At 37.0% G+C, this 22458-nt stretch overlaps 1 protein-coding gene across 3 annotated transcripts in view; it reads right to left on the reverse strand.

Moving 5' to 3' along the window:
- The window catches only part of TRPC3 (transient receptor potential cation channel subfamily C member 3), a 39893-nt gene that overhangs the window by 3767 nt on the left and 13668 nt on the right, over positions 1-22458 (reverse strand). For all 3 annotated transcript variants that reach the window (XM_054202846.1, XM_054202845.1, XM_054202847.1), the window contains 7 exons: positions 16454-16639; positions 9191-9355; positions 6091-6307; positions 4592-4825; positions 2992-3256; positions 2206-2401; positions 956-1165 (listed from right to left, as the gene is read on the reverse strand). In XM_054202846.1, coding sequence (XP_054058821.1) covers positions 956-1165; positions 2206-2401; positions 2992-3256; positions 4592-4825; positions 6091-6307; positions 9191-9355; positions 16454-16639 — 1473 coding nt within the window. The remainder of the gene's footprint in view (positions 1-955; positions 1166-2205; positions 2402-2991; positions 3257-4591; positions 4826-6090; positions 6308-9190; positions 9356-16453; positions 16640-22458) is intronic.

Consider the following 22458-nt stretch of genomic DNA (forward strand, 5'->3'; position numbering starts at 1 on the left):
TTTCAGGAATAGTAATACATGTAGAAAAATGTTCAATTATTCAAGGATCACAAAGCCATCAGATCCCAAATAATTTAAGTGTTTTGCAGCAGTGGGCTAGAAACTGAAGGGAAAAAACCTACCTTGGACAAGATGGCTTTGTGACCAAGGAGGAAGATTTGTTAATACCAAATCAGGGACCTAACTCTTCTCTCAGATACATTGGTGAGGGTGAAGCAGAAAAACGTGTATGAAGAAGGTTCAATCCCCTAATCTGGACCTGTCATTAATTTTCTATGTAGCAAATTAAAAGTCGCTGAAGCAATGATAGCTGATCTCTCTGGTGGGGTACGTGAGCAAACTGAAGTCAGCCTGAGGCTATATTGTGATCTAATTCTCACAAGGGTGTTGTGACACTGCATTCCATTAATATTTGTAAAGAACCTAAGCTTAGAATGTCATGGGAGTGCTGAAGATTATTGTTATTACCAAGCCCGCCTCTTTCCTGTTGTCTTCTGTTGAGAACATTGACTTCGACAGTAGGAAGTGAATTTCATACTGACCACACTTTATCCTTCTCCTGCCTGTCATGAAAGGAAAAGTTTTCTCGTCTCGCTCCCCTCCCCCCCTTTTTTTTCACCCCAAACTAAAAAAAAGTCTTTCTAATGGAGGAGGCCGAAAGCATCTTTATTCAATATTTAGGTCATTCCTTGTGGGAATTATTTGCATCCTTGAATACTCAGTTATTTTTGTTTTGTGTTTTTCCAGTCACTGGACCATGTTATCCTAAGAAAATTTATAGCTATTATTTGGTTTTATGTAGTATGTTTAGACAGTCTGAAATACAGATCTATGAAAATAAATGCTTGACTAATTACCAAACTATCATCAGAAGCACAAATTATACCCTAAAACCTAAAGAAAAGCAGAATGGACACACAATTCTTCACTGCAATGAAAAGATTTCAGTACCTACCCTAGATTTAGAATTGCCCATTCCCATTTCAATGTCCTTCTGCAGCCCTCTCCTCCTGCACTTAGAAAAGTTAATGATCCTCATGATGAAATAGAAAAAAGATTTGGGGCTTGGTACCAGGCTGAACGGTGGAGGTAACGTTTTTCCATCATCAAAATACGACAACCAAAGTTTAGAACGAGCGAACTTCCACTCTACATCACTGTCATCCTGTGTTAAGATATAAAAACAGGTATGTCCTTTGTTTTCATGAAATGCAAAATTTCTTCCAAATTAAACTTCTTTTAAATATTGACCCTTTCTGCTTTTAGTTGAAATGTTATTTGCTTGCTAGTAATACCCCCAGTAGTTCTGCAAAAATGCAATCACTTCATCAAGTCTATTTTAACTAAATTTCAGTTGTCTTTTTATGGCAACATCTCTTTGACAATACTTAGTTAAAGCATGTGAGCCATTTAAACAAGTGTTATTTTTGCACTGAGTGAAAGACAACATATAAACTCCTTGCTATTTAAAGTGGATCTTTTTTGGGTTTTGTACAGTCTTGTTTTCTCATTAAAGTGGTCACATGAATTTGGTACTCACATAAGTGATGAACTATTAGCTTCAAGGCAGACATGGTTTAAAATGGTAGTACTCACAGCTTTTTCATAAACATGAAAAATAACTGATTTATAATGGAGTACAGAAAATAGAAACTTTGTTGTCATAAAGAAATTCTGTTCAAAACTGACAAACTGACTTTGTCCTAATACATTCTTACTGAAGTATTCCAAGGCTGGACTTGGCTTACTCCAAAGGTGAAAAGTTTGTTTATTATAACTAGTTTTCTCCTGCTGAATGATTGAAGCGCATTACATTATGGAAACATGCAATAAGCACGCTAAGGAAACTGCGAATGAGCCACCCATGTCTAAAATGTTATGGCCAGCAACTTTGTTTTCTACTTCACAGCAGTTCTCCTTTGAATATTACTTTAGATTTTAAGATTTCTGGATGGATGACATCTCCTTAGATATGTGTACGTGACACATGATGAACTACTTGTTCAGATCCTGTAAGGTTCTCCAGCTTGGCTGGCTTGTTAGATAAAGTCAGTCCTACTGAACACAGTATGTTTTGTGATCTCCTTTACCGAGGTAATCTCTTCACTGTACTTTTGCATATCAAGATGTGCTTGTTGAAATAATTCCTAATAATTCTGCCCTTTTCAACATAGCAAAAGAGAACAACTTGAAAACAGAGCCCACCTCAATTTCTTGATATGAACTGTTGATCATAGCAATCAGCATGTTGAGCAGAACTACCACCATTGTTACATTGTATATGCCATAAAGAACGTAACCAATGTTCTCTATGAACTTATGATCATATTTGAGGACAACAGAAGTTACTTCAGACAAGCCAAATATTGACCAAAATAAGGTCTTGAAACTTTCTTCCACTCTGTAGGGGAAAAAAAAAAGAAAGGCATTATTACTAACTACACAAATAAATAAGTTGTGCTAACAGTAAGCAACAATCTATCTCAAGTGATTTGTCTGTGAACCAGGTTTGTAGAGCACTGATCAATACAACAAACACGCAAGAGAATATTTTTCACAGTATGTTCCATCTCTCCATAGTGCTCCATCTATACATCATAGAGAATATAGTTGGAACAATACATGCAAAACAACAGTCCAGGAGTTAGAAAAGTATAATATTTCCAGGTTTTGAGATGAAGGATATCCTCGTCTCATTATTTTCCAGTCTAACTCTGCAGGGGGCAGACCTTCCCTGTCCTAATAAACCTAAAAATGGGGCTAATGGGAAGGAAACTGCTGCACTCCTTCCAAGAGCTTCTGATTAACCCTTCCGTTAGGTCAGCTGGTCTTTTGTATTCAGCTTTCTCAGGTTCCGAGATACCCGATTTCTCACCGACTTCAACTGTCTTCAGTTTTAATGCTAGGAGACAGGATACAATATCTCACAGACTTAGTGAAAAACTCAAAATTTCATATTGGCTTTTTACTTAAACATAACATCATACTTACGTTGTAAAGGCTGGGTTTAGTTTAGCTCCAAGGTAGTAGGAATACAGTATGAACATTCCAATCATAAATGCAAGAAATACCATAATAAAAAGGACCATAAACTTGAAGATGTCCTTAACGGTCCTTCCAAGGGAAATCTGCAAGGGCCCAAAACTCTCATTTGCAGGCAGGATGTATGCAATCCGAGAAAAGCTAAGAACGACAGCAATTGCATAGAGGCCTTCGGATATTATCTGAGGATCAGATGGGAGCCATTTATCTCTAGCTGGAAGATATGAAATACGGGGGTAAATATAAGGAGTTACTCATTTATCACTATGTTTAAAAATTAGTCTTGATAGGATTTTTCCATGAACATGTCTGAATTTAGTTGATACAAATACTTGAAGTATGAAGTAGCAGGTGCTACTCTATTCCTATTTCCTTTAAGTCACAAATAATGAATATAACTTACATTACCTTTTGCTAGAAGAAAAACTGTAGTTGAAGAAACATGACATTTTCTTCTACAGTTTGCATTTTAACCTGAACTATATAACAATAAATAAATCCTCACTGCCTTTCTTAACTCAACTGTATTATTTACTATCTTAATAATCATTATGCTAAAGCCAGAAATCTATTCATATTTTGTGTTTTATTGATGGGAAGTTCACAGTGTTGGTTGATAAGCAATTTAATTTGTTAATCACACTAAGCTTTTGCCATTGTTACAAGTTCAGGATATAACCTGGTTCCCACTGAAATCATGAAGATTTTTGCCATTTACCTCAATGGAAGTAGGATCATGGCTTTCACACACAATATGCACAGAAACAACTGAGTTTATATATAAACTCAGAAATTGTTTATTACGTGAATTAATGCACCATCTTTGCAAAATAACACTGAATTAAAATGTGTTTCATCTCAAAATACCATGTGTTTCTAATTGTACACATTTAGATTGATTATATAGCAATGAACATAAATAACAAAGCCAAGTCTGCTATTATAATATATTGAAGTTCATAAAGCATATGCTAAAATACACTGTCAGCAGCAAATACAGCCTTTGTTGGTGCAAACAGAGATTCATCACACCTTTAATTACAATTTCTGCACTGCAATAACTATTTAGTACTTTTATTCTATTTGAGTAACATTTATTGAGCCAGCATCCCTCCTTCAGTAGGAAATGCTGATAGATCTTTACAAATATGAGTACAACTGAACGAACCAAAAAAAATTTCACATCAAAATTTTATCTGTTGTGCACTAAGCCAAGAATAAAATATAGCTTGCAAATGTTTAAAATCCAGAGGGTCAAATTTAGCTCTAAGATAAACAGCTACAATAAAATTACGGACAGCTATGTTTGAACTGATTTTGTCCTCATGTCTATTGTTTGGTTTTAATATATTGGCAAACTTATTTGTCAAATTACCGTCATAACAACCATTCTTTAAATAGCATGGAAATAAAAATATTGAGGGAGAAGTGGTTAGACAATGCTATGAACACAAACACATGCAAATACTCATTTTAGGGCTTTGAAATGCTAGTGTATCCTACCAGTTTTTCTATGTTCAGATCTGTGTTGCAGAAAAGTTAAACTCACCGTAAGTAAAATATTCTATTTCTGGAGGAAGTGTGACCTCAGAGAGGTCATTCTCCTCAATGTAGTTGTCCACATATTGTTGTGCTTTTGTGGCCTGCAGGAATGCCAGAAGCCTTGCTGTGAAAGCGGCAATGAAAATGGACAGCATCCCAAAATCCAAAACATTCCATAACTGCAAGATATATTCCCTGGGTCCTTCCAACCACAGCTCTTTGCATTCTGACCACATCATACCTGCAACAAGAAATCAAAAAAACCCCAAACAAATATAGCCATGTTGGCCAAACTCTTTTCATTTAAACTCTCTGCATTTTCCCATTTCATGAAACCAGGTGGCCCTAGTGGAACAAAAATTCACTTATTTGCAGTGTCACAGAGTCATCATACACCTTGAGGAAGGCTCTCTTGGTTTCAGCAGGGCTGATCAAATGGCAAGGTATTAATTGATATGTGGAGATAAAGCTCAGACGCTCAGACATCTCCACATGGGGTAGCGTAGAGCCACAACTTTGCAGTGAAAGTATTATGGCCTAATAGTGTAACTTCTAAAGAAGGAAAAATGTTAAGTGTGGAAGAACTCCCTCCTCTACTTTCCTTAACATTTACATTCATAAAACACTTCTGAATCAGAAGGGTTTGTTTTTACAGAGAAGCACAATTACTCAACTATACAGATGACCAAATATAAATGGCACAATTACACTACTCGTTCTCCACTCTACAGAATAAGATGCTTTTCAGCATAGGAAATGGAATTTGGCTATGCGTAATTCAGTTTTCTTACTCAAGCTTCTACTCAGAAATTCATTTATGTGGAATTAGTCCAGATCACAGCCTCGTCATAAGCTAGAGACGTAGTTGTTGGGAATCAAGACATCTTCAAAAATTTTTCTTAGGGGAAAAAGAAGCCCAAAACAACAAAACCACAAACCCACAACTTTTTTTCCTGTTTCCCATATACTGACGAGTATATGCTGGGACTACCAAAAGGCAGCACACAAGGGATAAGCATCTCCCTACCCTAACACAGTTTAAGATAAAGCAGTGTTTAGACCAGGAGATTCAGGTGATTGAAAAGGCACCTTCACATAGCAGACACAGTAACATTTCCTTTCTCTTCTGCAGCCTGTACAAGCTGAGAATGCTACATTATCATGTGGCTAACTGACATTTTGCTACGTAAAGCACCTGACTTTGATGAAATGCTAGAAGATAGCGTTTTTTGCCACACGGAGTTTCAAATAGCTGATCAGGTTTTGTGAAAAAGAGCACCTGAATAATGAGAACTGACTCATTAGCCCCTTGACACTGGTAGAAACTGTGATTTCCCCAAATGCTCTGATGTTGTCACCAGTTCCAATGCACTGTTATCTGCCCTAAGGGTTTTACTTTAACCGCGCAGCAGTTGGAGCAAAGGTTTGGGATCTGGGCATCTCTCTTTCAGAATTTATATCTGCAGGAAAACAGTTGACAAAAAGATGAAGGGACAATATACCTACCAAGTACCCATACCATGATCAGCATTTCTGTCCAGGTGAACTGGGTAGTCTTCACCCTAAAGATCTGCTTAGGGTAATCAGTAACAGTGACATTCGGTAGCGTTGTTATACCTTCAAATCTGTCTGAAGCATTGAACACCAGCAGGCCTAGGAAAATAATGAAGGATGCTGCATGTGCCACAAATTTCATAAATGGGCTTCGAAGAATTCTTCCAAGCTGCAAAGGCAGAATGAAAGCAATCACTCAGTTTTCTCAAAGAAACAAACTCTTTCAATCAGGCATTCCAGAAGCATAAATGGGCACTCAGAACTCCCGACAGTCTGAAACCTAGTTTTTTCAAAGGATACTTTTCCAAGTGCACTGAACTGTGATACTTCTCCATTTCAGACAAAAGTCTCCCAAAGGCAGTCTTATGGAATTTCTTGTCCTGTTAGTGAGTGTTTATGTTATTCCATAAACTCTAGATGGCACTGTTTGAGGGGAAACACTCTAAAGAATTACAAATGTTCAATGGCTGTGACCAGACTTTAATCTAATGCCTGCAGATACCAATGGGGGTCTGGAAGCAAGCCCATGGAAAAATAAAATAAAATATGCTTTCCTTACAAACAAGAACCTACTATTAGCTTGCCTGTGACAATAGCTCTAGGAAAAATTACAGACTCATCTTCTCATCTCTGGCTACTGCATTCCATCCACAGAATATATGTTGAGAGCAAAAAGTCCTAAATAAATAACCTGTGTCTACTAAACATAATGACTACTCCATCACAATGGAGTGAGAAGGACAAGATCAGAAATCTTACTGATTTCAAATAAATTCAGTGTATTTCATTCACATCTGCACCTGGTAAAGGACAAAACAGCAAGTGCAGAGGCAGTCTGCACCAGAAGAGAGAACTGGCTGCCTCCAGAAGACCACACTGGAAAGAGCAATGGGTCTGTGGCTGTTACTCACTGTAGGAAAAAGAAGAGCCTGTGATCCCATCAGTACGAGCCTTATGCTGCAAGCCAGCATCAGAAGTGCCAAGCTATAAGCCTTCTCCTCTGAGGACAAATTGACAGCATCCTTTATTCAGGCAGTGAAGGTCTCATGTGGCCAGTGCTGCTGCTACTCCCCACCGCGTAATCAAGAAATGCAGGTACCAGGGAAGTGGCCCCACAAGCAGCCATTTGTTCATTGGCTCAAGCACAGAGACGGAACTGAGATTCCCTAACCACACTCTTTGGAGACCTCCTGGGGGGAACGCACATGTAGGTTTACTTGTCCTTCCCAGCCTACTTCCCTTTGGAAGGAGTAATACCTTCGGAATACACACCATTTCTGTGGCCTGAGCAGAACAATGCTTGTCCCAGCTCCGCACAAGGTGTAACAAGGTAGATGCTAGAGAGACTTCTTCATCTTAGCTGTGAACACCTCTTAAGGCATTTCCTTCGGTACAATAAAACAATATACTGCTCCACACATAATGCCTGACCTTTATTAATGTTAATATATGGTTCTAATGCGATAAACTATCACATACGTCACCCATATTATGCAATATTCCAAAATCCCCTGTGAAGAGCTCCGTTATCAGCAGTATCATATAAGAAAAAAAAAAAAAAAAGTTCAGCAGATGGGGAACTGGAAGTAGCTTTCTTATTTCAAGGAATGGTTTTGCCCAAAACCGCAGTCAGCCACCATGAACTAAGTGGACCAGCACACACTAAGTAGCATTTACTACATGTGCAAACAATCTCAGGTTCCCTTCCTGCTCCTGACCTTTAGAAAGCATTTTGAAATTACAGTATCAAATAACTGATCTGAATGTACGGTGCTTTTATTTGACATGAGCACTAGCAAAAATGTCAGGTGTTTCTGGTACTGGGAATTACAGCTCAAGGACAAATGTCACTTTTCCATATTAGACACCAGCTAAAAGTATATTAATATGTTTCTATGATATGGAGCTGCGAGTAAGGAGTATCTTTACTACAGATATGCATGGAAACTGACATTTCAGAAAATAATGACAGTAACAATTATACTATTTTCATAAAGGTTTAACTTTAAGGTAAATAAATATTTAACCCAGAGAAAACACCAGGTTCCCTTGAAATATGTAGGAGACGAGCAAAATCTTACCCTTTTTGAGGTGAACTACAAGAGCAAAATATAAATGAATGACACTCACATTTTTTTGCCGTACACTTCTTAAGGAAATAAAATTGAAAGACCACATTCAGCACAGAAGTAAATTTACTTAAAATTTTTTAAAAAAGTTAATGTAACAGAGAAATCTTCCTTTTTCTGATTTACCAATGATCTATCAATACGCTTCATTTGCAGACAATTCACATGCTACAGACTATTAGGATTTCAAAGAACCCCTGTTATTTTCATTGTGAGATCATCAAGAAAGATGGAAGCATGAAATTGTATTATATGAATTATATTTTCATATAATTTTGAAGAAGTAAGAGTTTTCACAGTTACTCTCTTTTACAAATATATCCTGCCACATGGCAGGAATACTGCATTTAATTTAATTTCTGCTCTATGGTTCACTTGGTAAACAGATCTCGTAGGGCAGGTACAACAAATATTTTACTGAAGTTCTGCATCTGTGAAGTCAACAAATGTCCTGCTAATGGTTTATACGGGAACAGCATCAGATCTTAAGATGCCATCAGAGGAGACCTAATATAGAATCTGAGTGGTCACTTTCAAAAAATTACTAATAAAAAGTTACTAATAAAAATAAAATTACGTAGCAGAGATTGTGAAGTGAGCAAGATCTATGGAAATGTAAAAAAGAAAAAAAAAGAAAAAAGCTCTCGGAGAAGTTGTTTGGTTTTGTTTTTGTTTTTTTTTTTTTCTTTCGTTAAACTTCACAACAATTTATTTTCATACTTCATCAGTACGGTCCCCTCATTACAGTGCAAATAAAACAAATAGTATCTCTTGGATCAAGAGTAGAAATTACTAAAATTATCATTAATTAGTTAAAATTTGGAAGCAGCAGAATTAGAGGTACGATATTGCGTTTTGAATGCCAGAAATAGAAAAACAGCTCCCAGAATAGTACAAGATACGTAATTTATAAAATTCAGTACCCTGCTACATGGTGCAATCCAATAACCAATGGCTAGAAATGGAAGGCCCAATGCCACAACCAGCACAACCAGACACTTGATAGCTATGGTCTGCTCCCGTAATCCTGAGAGATTTTCATACCAGATAGTCAGTAGCTGTTGCTGACAGTTTGGATGGGCCACAAACTAAAGAAAAAGAAAGAAAGAAAAAGAAATATTATATAAAGAGTTATATAACTGCTACATACATGATCACAATCACCTTAAATATCTGTGTTAATTTAGACCTTAAGAACCATGTTTTTTCTTCTTTCCTTTAAAATAATGGTTAATAAATAAAGAAGAAACTGCTGAGACGACTTAAAGCAGCACTTTGGGGATGAGGTTGCACGTGTGGACAGCCATCACTGACAGAAACCTTTTATGCATTATTCGAACAGCTTCACATGCCCAACTGGACCCAGTCAGAGTTGAACCTCAGTCCTAACTTCCAACAGTTTCTCAGCAAATCACACTGATTGAAGGTACATGCAGAATTCCTGCAGAAACTGAAAATTCTGGTCTGATCATAATCCACCGCTAGCCTCTCCCATTCCTGCACATGCTCTTCACAGACCTCCTCAAACATCATTGCCATTTGATTTGGTTCTTTGACAAAGATTCCAAATACCTCCTTAACCATCTATATGTCTTCAGTCTAAAACTTACTGAGGCAACAAATAAATGAAACGAGTACAGCACAGAATTTTAAACCTCACCAGAACGCACAGAGATGAATATTAAAGGGGTTTCTTCTCTCTTACTACCATCGATGGTGCTATCAATAGAGCTATCACCTCTACTTAGATGTAACTTGGGATTTGAAAAATAATCAGAAGCCACTTACTACATTTTTATGTTTTATGAAAAATAAAATTTAGCATTCAGTAATACAAGGAAATTCCATTTTGTGAAGCAGATGAAAACATGAGCTTATGATTTTGATGATGCTCTAAGGACTCTGTAATAGACTGTATTTTGCTATGCAGTTTTGTATTTTCTCTAAGTTCATGCCTTTGATACCATCTCAGCTGAAAAATATTAAATCTTCAAATTTGACAGTTTTCAAAAATAACTTTTCCTTTTTCACCATTTTAAGATTCTAAAGGACCTGAATGTAAGATTGTTATCACTATAGAGTCTTATGCTATTTGTGTTTTAATGAGTTGTTAACAGCTTAACAACACACTGCAGAAGGCTCAAATAAGATCTGAGGGGTATGCTTTGACTAAAAATATAAAAATTTCAGTGATTTCTGAGCAAGAGAATTTTATTTTTAATTAATTATTTTATAAGGTGTTCCTTTTATCTTTGCTGATTAGTTTACATTATTATTTATCGATATTAAGTATTTGCTTATTTATTTCTATAGCACAAGGGCTTAAAGGTATCAAACATAATAGAAGAAACTGCAAGAGTAGATGCGTACAAATATCTGAATAAATATAGTCTCTGATAAATGACCAAAAGTTGGCATTTTCAAACTTGAGTACTTAATTTTGTAAGATAATATTCAGGCATTTAAGCAATAATGTCATGATTGTGAGTAGTCTAAGCATACACAGCTACCATCGAATTTCAATACATTGAGCGTCGGGCCATTTTTGGAATGTTCAACCCTACATTCAAATTTTGATATTTACTTTTCTTGTTCTCAGACATGGACACCTGAAAGATGATTTTTGAATACACTTACCTTTTTTTGACCTAACTTGATGCCCAGTGAAGTCAATGGTAAAATTTCAACTGACCATAACTAATTAGAGTCAAGACATCATCAAGGACTTTTGTAACCAAGTGCTTTAAAACAAGGGGAAGGAAGCCAGAAAGACATCAAGACAAAGAAATAGGGCATCAAGTGAATTTATCAGGATCTAGTTATGAAAAGACAATCAGAAAAACAGTCTTAGGATTAACATTCAATTTCTCCTCAGACCACTATCACAACACAGACTTGCTCTCCCGAGACTTTTTTCTAAGTTTCATTGGTCTTTTGCTTCCACAAATTCTTCCCTAAGCATCCCAAAATTGAAACAGAGCAGAGATTGAAACATTAAGATACTAAACTGGCACATATTAAGGATATAGTACCCACTAAAAAAACCCAAAAACCAGTCAACTTCCATCTTTCTCCTATGCAGCAAATACAAGCAAATGTTACTTTCCTGGTTTCAGTAAAATTTCAGTACATTCACAGGGAAAGGGAATGATTCCCAAATTAATTATGGAATGATAAAACAAGATGCTGCCAACAACTGCATTGGTTTAGATATACTTTAAGTTTTACTTTACTAAAAATCAACTCTTGGTTGAGTTTGCTGAAGGGTGAGCATGTATTGCTCTGTTTTTAAAGCACTGTTGTACTTCTTTAGGATGAAGCATTGGGGACAGAGGAGATGGTGCAGCCACTCCATCAGGATCATGTTGTGTAACCAGGAGGAGTGTGTAGTCCATGTTGGGTGCTGCTACTGAAGAAACATAAGGGATGCGAGGGAAGGAGTATTCTACAGCTCCCTACATTCTTTGCCATTATATTTACATTTCTGGTTAAGTCCATTTCTGAAGTGTTATTGTACTCATCTTTATCCCTATCACTATTATACCATGTCCTGTGATACTGCCACATCACAAAAGCATGTGCGACATCAGTTAAGCACGAGGGTAAACAGCCGAGTTATCACAGCACTTTCAAGAAATCTGGTAATTTATTTGTCGCATTGGTCAACAATAACTATTAAATCAGAGTAAAGATGCTAGGTAGTTGGACAAAAAGGATTTGAAAATAATTCTGATAACTCTGATAATCCATGTTGGATTAAGAGTGAGATTTGATCAGAGTTGCTTGTACTTAAAAAAAAATTACTGTAATCCTTGGATATCCATTTTATTATCCTTTGTACTCAGTTGAGATCATAATGTACTATATACACTGTTGTTTGCCAGGTCTTGCCTGCAAAACTCCATTTACATTCCAAATCTCATTAAAAAGTGCATACAGTAGTACAATAGGGCAGACTTCTTTAAAAAAAATCAAATTAAATAATTGGCAATGAAAACAGGGAACCTTAAGTCTCAAAAGAAGGAATCTGAAGATGTTGCATGAACATTAAAAAGGGAAGCAATCTTCATATTTTAATCTACTTTGCTCCAAAATGAAACTCCCAAATTATTTTGGTGGATGGTTCGTTATGAACACATATTAACACAATTTGTACCTATAGTGGAATGGACAACAGAAATACATAAAAAGATTTTGAAAGTCTTTAAAAAATTAATGTCAACCTGAACTATGTTTATCTTCTTTATATTAGGCTGTCACCTTTGAAGCTTATGCACCATAAGAACTGCCAGCCTGGTCCATTTGAAAAAAAAGAGACTGTTTTTTGTGTGTTTTTGTGTTCTGACATATGGCCCCGGTCTCTTCTTTTGCTAAGATAAATTTCATTCTCAACTCAGGATATCAAGGGATAAATCCCATAGCAGATTAACTGTGGCCAAAGACAGGAAAATAAAAAATTATTTCAAATTACAAAGGCATTTTTAAAAAGCAGGCTTAAAACTGTAGGAAAGAGGAGAGGAAAGAAACACCCACATCATTCCTCCAATTACCAGAGGGAATGGGAAGAAACAGCAAAGGAGCTTGCCTAGGGCAATGAACCAGCCCACAGGGCCTCCTGCATCTCATCCAGAGCTCTGCGCTGGTTTATTCCTCCTGGCCTATCAACATTTTGATCTGATGCTAAGCGGAGATCTGCCTGTGCTATAACTTTCCCCAGAAAAGGGAGGAGTTAGTGAATAAGATGCCAATGGTTACAGCAAGTTCTTCTCTGGCAGTAAGTCTAAGGGCTCTCAAGATCTTCGCAACTTATGTAACTTTGGCAACTGCACTATCTGTACCACTTCCAAGCCCTCAGAGCAACTCGTGTCACTTCTCCCATCTATAAAAGCTCTGAAATTCATCCTTCTCTCCAGCTCTGCTGAAATACTTGAATTTATGATTTTATAGGTTTTACTTCCAGCAACTGCAACCTCTTCTGTTTCCCCCCTACCCCATTTGTCTCCCCCCCAGCTCCATCAGTAGATGGACAGTAGATTCAAATCATATTTCACCTACCAATCACATCACCCTACAAGCTTGTTCCTTCTGCATTTCTCTTCTCTCATCCTACTTTCCATGCAGTTTCTTACTTTTCATTACATGTTGATCATATTATCACATTTATATAATATTTTAGGATCCAGTTCAAACCCCAGTGGGCAAAGACGCATGAGGACAGTAGCAGGTCACTAAAAAAAAAAATAATCCCAATTTTAATTTAGCTGCTTTTCTGGGCATAATTGACTGTAACACTCCAGATGCATTCAGTTTCATGACCATACACCAAGCCATCAGTATGTAAATATTTTTCTGTATGACTAAGAGTGATTATAATGTTATTTTTTCCCAACATCCTAATGAGTGAGTTTAGACCTAGCAGGAACAGATCCTGGCATGCTCTGATACACAAACACACAACATAAAGAGAATTTTTAAAACTTCTTTCTTATTTGAAACATCACTGTTTGAAAATTAAATCCTGTGATTTTAGTCAAACTCTTATTGATTTCACTTGGAAATTCCACTCTGATTTTTATCTCAGCAAGAACTGGAGAACTTGGCCTGGTGTCAGCAACTTCTCTGAAATTTTATTGGCAATCTGAAGACAGAGTTAAGGTACAATACTAAAAGCATGACTGCAGCAGCAATTCAGCATATGGAGCAAGACTACTTGTTCTAACTAGTTTTTCTTGGTTTTTTAATTCCCTTAATCCGTCACCATTGGGGCTGCAGTTTCAGTCTGAACCTTAGCCTCAAAAATCATACTGCGTTTACAAAATGGGCTAGTCTTTAATGCAGTGCCCAGGGTACTGAGTGCAAGAGTTTCATTACTAATAGAATTAAAAACTCCATTTCCCTAGCAGTGAACTTCTGAGCACATTTGCTCACTTGTCATATGCTTTTTCCTGTCTCTCCTTCCTCTGAAAAGGCCATACGGCTTATTAACCATTTCATGGACCTGCAGTTCTGTTTGGCTGTGCTATTTGCAACAGTGAACTGACCTTAATGTAGCTGACCCAGAAGCCCAGCTAGAAATACTGAATGTGAAGAAACATAAGCCACATCCTTATCTGCTTCCTACAGCTATAGGGTTGAAAGCATTTCATGTGGATGTCTGAATCTGTTCTACAGTCAGAATATCTCTATAATCTGCCACAGTTGTAACGGAGCCAGTCCCAGCATCAAACCATCATTGTGGCAGAGACATTTCCTGGCTCAACCCTTGTCATGCCCTCTGGAACAGCCATTTACATGGAACAGCACATGTATGAATATGATAACAACTCTGCACCATCTATTTATTTCCTTCCACCAAGTTCATTAGTCTTGTAGGTTCTGAAGTGTATTTGTCATGAATTGGAGCCAAAACCTTGAGTTTATCTGCAACTAATTAATTTCTTGCAAGCGAAGAGAACAAAGTTTGCTACGTGGAATTGTCTTTTTTTTTTTTTTCCTCCCCACTATGCAGATTATGCAGATTTTTGTTATTCTTAACAGACCTGTGTGGCCCTTTGCTCAGCAATGAATTTCATCAGTGACAACATCCTCTTGGAAGAAAACCACAGTCTTCAGCAAGAAAGCTAAGACAAGAATCTCAGCAAAGGTTTGGTACACATTAAAATGCAACAGCATAAAGAATTCATGTGTTATTTAGATATGGCAACATGCTTACACACTTTGATTCTTTCCCTGTTCCATACCTTTCAATTAATTTAATACTTGTATATCTTTGCCTTGAATTTTGGTAATTAATTTGCATTTATGTACTATAGATCAATTCTTTATTGGAAACAATGATTTGCTGTTTTGGATCTGCATTTGCAGTTTTTGTTAACCATCTTTTGGGGACATAATAAACACCAACATCTCCCAGTTGTCCTGGCAGGCTGCTTACAATTCATTTTATATGGCAGATTGGCTCAACAGGTGGCCACAGAATACAGTGTTATTTATGCTGAAAGACACAAAGACTTCTTGTAGAGATGATGAGACTATAATGGCTGTTAAGAATGGAAGTGATGCTAAACATGTAAATAGGTAGCTGTAAATAATACATAGGCATTGCTGTATTTCTTGAGTTCTCTCACAGTAGGACGCAGACCTATTTGCTGTGCTAGGGTAGTGGGATCTGGAAGAGAACATCACAGCTACATATTGAAAACTGTTGCAATAAACTGATATCCATTATGTCAAATGTGTGATACACAGCTCCATTTTTTAACACATAACATTCATTCACAAAATTGTTCATTAAAAACTACTTTGAGAGGCATCAACTGAAAACATACTGCACTTTACAGAACACTGATAAATACAGGTGCAAAGATGAAGAACGGAAATGAACTTATTAAATAGCCACAAATATATTTCATACATTTTCAGACTGAATTTTAAAGTATTTTTTAAAGGAACACACATGGTAATCATGTAGAATTTCTCACTACAACCCACACAGTTGCAGATGAGCTCTTTGATTTACTGTCATATTTTGAAATAAATAAAAAAATAATATACTTAATGACAACTTAGATGTTTTGTTTTCTCTTCCCTTTCCAAAGTGGGAAAAGGAAGACTTTTCTTTTTTTTCTTCAAAAAAAAAAAAAAAAAGACCTATATGTTGATAGAAACACTAGTAGAAAGCTGCAAGACTTACTTTCCAAAATTTACTTGCCCAATTAAGTTACTTAAGGTAGAAAGCAAAGGTAATAAAAAGAACTATGAACTGACCAGATCTTTTCATTAGTTGAAACCAACGCTTTTGCCAATACAGCCTTCTCTTCGGATTAGATATTATCACACAGACTGGCAGGAAGACACATCCTTACTTTCACTGAGTGAAAGCCGAGCACTGAAATGTTGTCTTTTGGATTAATCAGGAGAAGGATCTGACCAACTGTGTATAACCTTTCTAGCCCAGCTGATTTATGTAATTAAAATCTCCTGCCAATTCTCAGCTGTGGAAAGTAGATTAAACTGAACTCCTTCACTGTAGTCCCCTTCTGCCAGCTTCTGCCTTGTGAGAATCTTGATTATACACACTGTATCTCAGTAATGCATCTGACCACTGCTTCATAACACCTGTGGAATAATGAGATGACACTGTGTTCCTATTACAATGTCTGAAAGCATTGGCTATGAGGAGTTACCTTTTTGACTTCATACTTAATGGCCAGCTTCACACGGCTCAGCGATGCTCTGTGTCTCTGCGCTTCAACCGGCTCAGAATTCAAATCCCCATTCAGAATGGCCTCCACTTCTTCCGAGTCTCGGCAGAGATCAAGAACACCAACCACAAAATCTTTGCACTGCATAGACAGCTTCCGATAATCATTCTGAAACAGAAGGGTGAGAGAAAACAGCCCATGACGAACACACTTAAGAGTCAATGGCAAGGGAAAAGAACCTGGACAAGCTGCTAAAAATTAATAGTGTGTGTGACTGTTACACAGTACGTCAAGTTAGGAGAGTATCAGACATTACAGAGCTCTTGTATAGCGGAATCATTTTTCCTCTGACACAGAAAGTGAGGAGAGCTATTCAACAGAGCATGGGAATATTACATAGCAGCAGATGGGCAGCAAGGGGAAGTTGAACAGATAAGTAAGAATTGTGCAAACAAACCAGGACCAGAACTCTTGAAATACTAACCTCACCCTGGCAAAAACTTTGCAGACAATTAATAAAATAATTCTTACAGAGTTGCCTCCCAGCCTACAAATATATTTCCATCTATCTAATCTCCTCTCTTCTGACAAAACATTTGTGGCTACATTTCAAAATTTAAGATAACTCTGTAAAACATGCACACATAAATCTTCACTTGCACTTTTGTTTATGCTTGTATATGTCTTCCACTACCTCTGTGACGTTGCCTATAAGCTCTTAACTGGTATCTACTTCAATAGAAACCTTGGTCTTCATTTATGCATCCACGTCTTCTCGAGCAGATTTCTAGGGCTTCTTTAGCCAAGATGCAGCCTCTGATTTCCTCACATGAGGCTATAGTTGGAGGAGGAAACTTGACTGAACCTGCCAATTTTACCTTGTTGTATGAATTGTTTCAGTGCCCAACTGAAAATAGCTTAGCCTTCTTTTTCAATTACTCCACAGCTTTTCTTCATTTTTTTTCCCCCACTAGGCCACCAAAAAACTACTCTGAGTCCTCTGTCTCTCCATTTTTGTGTGTTCACTGTTCATTTTCAGACACTGCCTTTTTTTAAATCACTTTTGGGGGGGTACAGATTTTTCCTTTGTGGTTTCTGCCTTCTCAAAAATGGTTCCTTACTGCTTCTGCCCCCATAATCTTCTCATTTTAGCTCATTTTTCCCCCCGCCCAAGTCCCTCGCTTTTTCCCCCCTTGCCTAAGTAACTTTTACCTCCTTGTACTACTAGTTTTGCTAGTTTTCAACTTAGCATCTATAAAATGGGATAGAGAAACCATTGTGCTCTCAGTAGCTTCAAATTATTTTGGGAAGAGATGCAAAAAGAGGCTGCATAGGATAATGGCAAGAATCAGCTATCAATCCCATAGGTCAGATTCAGATATGAATCAAAATGAAACATTACTGGAGACAAACAAATACTACTAGGAATTGTGTTATTATGGAAGACTAACATCCCAGATACAGACTTGGAAATAACCAGTTCTAATCACAGACCTGAACAGGACCCAGTTATTTCTGTTGGTCATAGATGACTAATTAAAGTTGTCAGTGAAACAACAGGATTTAGGTTATTTTAGATTTGTTTTTGGTAACCAAAGAGAACAGTACAGAAGAGCCAATTATAAAAATAATACGGGCACACATGATTAAACTCAGTGAAAGGATTAGTAAGCATATGTATGACTACGATTTAGGACTTTTAAAAAGGCAAAGTCTTATCAGAAAGCTAGTCAAGGGAGTGGAATGTACTTATAAGCATGGAGGTCCAAATGCAGAGAAGGCTTTTAAGTAAAAGATGTGAAAGTGATTAGACATCAGATCCTACAAAGAGGTAAGAAAACGTAAAGAGAAGATGGAAATTTTCTTCAGTGAAGACAAAGTAGAGACTAAAAGCCAAAACCAATACGCACGTTCAGTTTATTAGAGTCCTATATTCTTAACACTGTTTATATTGTTTTCAGAACAGAATTATTATGTGAGAACTTAATCACCCTCCCTTAAATTTCCAATTTCAAGCAAGAGTTGCTACATATTTCACTATGGCTAAAGGCATTTATTGAGATGGCTGAGCAAAACCCACAATAATCATCAGATACAGCATAATGATTAAAGATACGATGGATTAAATCTTATTCTGTCAAATTTAAGGATTAAATACAGGCTACATTACTTACAAATGCTGTTACAAGAGCTGAAAACCAGTATGTGCATTGTTAATATCTGACTCAGACTTTGAATCTTATGCTAGGAAAACTCGTTAGATTTCCCTCTCCAGGTCTCTACTTATGTATTAGCAAATCAAATTTATCTCAGTCTATTGGATTGCTTTACAGAATTAAACAGACAAATACTAACCACACTGTAACCGTGGGAACCAATTCTCAATCAATCTTCTAGCTCTAGGGTGTTGTATGAATAGCAAAAACCAGCATCTGCAGTCTCAATTACCTACATATGCCTCTGCTTACTTCTGAGAAGATACAAATGAAGCCACCAGATCACACATCTCTTCCACATCCTAAACAAGGCTACCAGAACTCCCTGTGTGGAGTATCCATATTTGACAAGCCATGCTACATGCTGTGGAAGTTGCCAATTCTTTAACGTGAAGCTAATCTTCAGGGGAACACCAAACAGAGTAAGGCACCGATAGACCTGCTTATATGGTGGGGTTCTTGGACTATTTTTTGTCATAATGAAGGGACGCTGTTTCCTTGAGCAATGAATTGCTTCTTCAATTAATTCACAACATAATTCAGTTGGTTTTACTAGCTAAATCATTTTAAATGATAGCGCACTCAAAAAAATTTATAGTTACACATACATCTTTGTAAGATCAAAAACATCAACCTGTATTCTGCATTTCACAGATACCGTAGCCAACACTGGTATATAATGGACAACTGATGATGACTGGAATTGCAGAACTGTGTCTCACGAGCAGTTTCAGGGGACTCTGGCACACATCCATGGTTGGATCTCAGCCTGTCCAACTCTGCATATTCTGTTCTCACTCATAACATTAAAGACTACCTTATAAGTTCATCTGGAATTTTGACAAAGAACATAACTTATTCAAAGAATGCAGCATATGAACAAAAATCTTCAGCTGATTTCACCCATAAGATTTTTAACTATTCCAAAGAAAATTTATACTGAGCAGTTACACACAGTCAAACAAAATGCATGTATCTGTTTTCTACTGAGAGCCGCATTCCTGTAAGCACCATGGATTGTGTCTATGCACAACTGCATAACTAGTTCACACATATTATATGCTATCATAGATTTATGTTGAGTATTAAATGGCTGTTTTGAGATCACATACATAGACAGTTTGCATATATAACTACAGGAACTGTATATGCAAATCAAGCACATAATTGCACTAATGATTATGGATCTAGGCCCTGTCCTTTTAAAAGTTGGACTTAAACGTAGATCAAGCTTGAACACTCTTTGTTAGTTCAGCTGAGATAACACTATGTAAATTTACTTGGAACACTGACAGATTCCACTTTTAGATGCACGTCCACATCTTCCGTTGGTTTCAGTATGATCTTTTAACAAAACTGGGAACAGGGATTTATCCTATATAAAGTAGTACTACGATCTTTTTGATCCTTGCTATGATGGGACATATTCTGACATGATTATCAGCTAGTGCAATTTCCACTGGGAGAATTGAGCTTGCTTACACAGGACAGTATTTCTGTACTTAGCTAGTATACTGAGACTATTATGTGGCTTTTTAACTACCTTGCCCTGTTTTTTTTTTCTATGGTGACTCCAAAGGAAAGTTCCATCAGCTGTTCTGATTGCTAAAAATTCTCCCATCACTGTGCAGTAAGTTTTAAAGTTCTCGGGGGGAGGATTAATATCCATTAACTTTAGTAACCCACAGTAGCCGCAATGGCCAGGGTCTGCTAAAAACAGAAGAACAAGAAAACATAAAAATTGGGGATATTTGTATTCCAAAGTATTTTGTGGTGCTACAGGGATTGGAAAATATGATTTTCCAACTATGGTAATGAACACTTTTTTACATTAAGACAAAAAACAGTTCCAGACTGAGCTTCCCTAGCCAGTCTATCAGGTACAAAGCAGTACACCTCAGAGATCTCCAACCACCCATGAAGACAGATGCTAGTAAAACACCACTCCATAACTTTTTCTAACTTAACAGGTTTTGTCCTTTCCAACAGAAGAAAGGAACTGAACCAGAAGATTTGATACACTTTGAAAACACTTTCTGAGCCGGCCCATTTGTTATAAAATCCCGTAGAAAAATCAAAATCGGTGAAGAAGTCCAGAGTGAAGCAGAATTCTGGTTTTGCATCTTAGACACAGAACTTCATCAACAATGCTGCTTTCTTTCTAGTTATCTCTACTCCATATAAAACACCCCTAAAAACCTGACAGGAAAGAATCTAATCAGCTGCTTTAATACACTGAAACTTGGTGTGATAGCAGTAGGTATGTAAGAGTGAAGGTTTTTTTTTTTTTTACAATTTGTTAGCAATCTTGACTCAGATAAAACAAACTGAAATTACTGCCACCATCTGAAATCCTGTTGTCAACCTCTGGAATGGGGACTAGGATCACCAAGGAAGGTAAGAGAAATACTGTAGTTCCTGTGCTGGCCACAGGGATGATATGCTGCTATACTGGCCACTAAAATGACGTTTTACTGCTTTGACAGCCAGTCACTGATAGTCTCTGCTGTTCCCTTAGCTGGTTTCCAGACCTAAATAGGAGTCACCAACATGTTCAGGCAAGCCAGCCATGCTTTATCAGGATTAGAAAATGCAATAAAGAACCTAAAGGGAGGAAGACAGAGAGTAAAAAAAAAAAAACACCAAAAAAAAACCACAGAAAAAAAACCCCGTAAAGACAATTAGGCAAACACTTAAAAGGGAGACAAGAAAAAAGGAAATCTAAAGAGGGAAGTGAATAGAAAAAAATAGGGGAAGAAAACAGGTGTATGCAAAGAACAAAAAAGAGAAAGTTTCAAGAAGAAACTACAATAAAATAGATGAATAAAGCAAAAGGAGCACCAGGAGCTTGGAAAAAGGATTTCATAAAGGAGTAGGAAGTAAGGAAGCTTGGGGATGAAAGAAGTAGAGTGAAATGGTCTTTAGGGCTCCAGCTTCCCCATCTATTTTTACTCATTTTCAGTACTTATTTTTGTGTACGTGTCTTGTACGTTCCAGGAAAAATGAGGGTTCACTGGTTTCTTTGAACCATTCCTCCTTACTTCTGAAGGGAAAGTAAAAAAAAAAATTAAAATCAGTGTAATAAATAAGGTTTCTTTAATATTCATGGCGAACTGACTGTCATGAATTAGTGTCCTAAGCCACCTTCCCACATTTCTAATACACTTGTACAAACTCAGGCTTGCGCATGAACATCAGAATTTGTTAGCGTACATCATAAGTGATAGAGGCAGACAGGACTTTGCATATGCAAAAGATGTAAGGTTCAATTTAGCAAGCATTTACTAGGGAGCTTTGCTCTCAGGCACTTTTAAACAAGTTCACCCTATACGTATTCTCTGTGGGAAAACCACCTAGAAAAGTATTTTCTGTACAAGCGCTCCGAACACAGGAAATACATTGCTGCAAGCATGCGCAGGAAGTGCTACGGGCCTTAATATACCGTATATACTAAGAATAAATAATTAATATCATCAAAAGTCTCTTTAAACACACTTGTCCATTTGTCCACTTTTCTTTACCCTGAAACAATTCTGCTCAGCATTGTGCTATAGATTGAATTTGATTGGAATAGTTAAGCATTTCCAGCAATGATCCTAAAGGAGAGTGCACCAGAAGTCCATCAGTCATTCTGCCTCATAGGGAATGTGAAAGTCGGACTAGAAACCTTCTCCTCTGGGACATGACAAAGCACACAGTTACTAGCAAGATACATTCAGATGACATATCTGTAGAAAAGAAAGCACTGAACGGTTACAAATTGGATTTGCA

This window comes from Rissa tridactyla, chromosome 5 (assembly GCF_028500815.1).
Source record: "Rissa tridactyla isolate bRisTri1 chromosome 5, bRisTri1.patW.cur.20221130, whole genome shotgun sequence".
In the NCBI taxonomy this organism is placed as follows: Eukaryota; Metazoa; Chordata; class Aves; order Charadriiformes; family Laridae; genus Rissa; species Rissa tridactyla.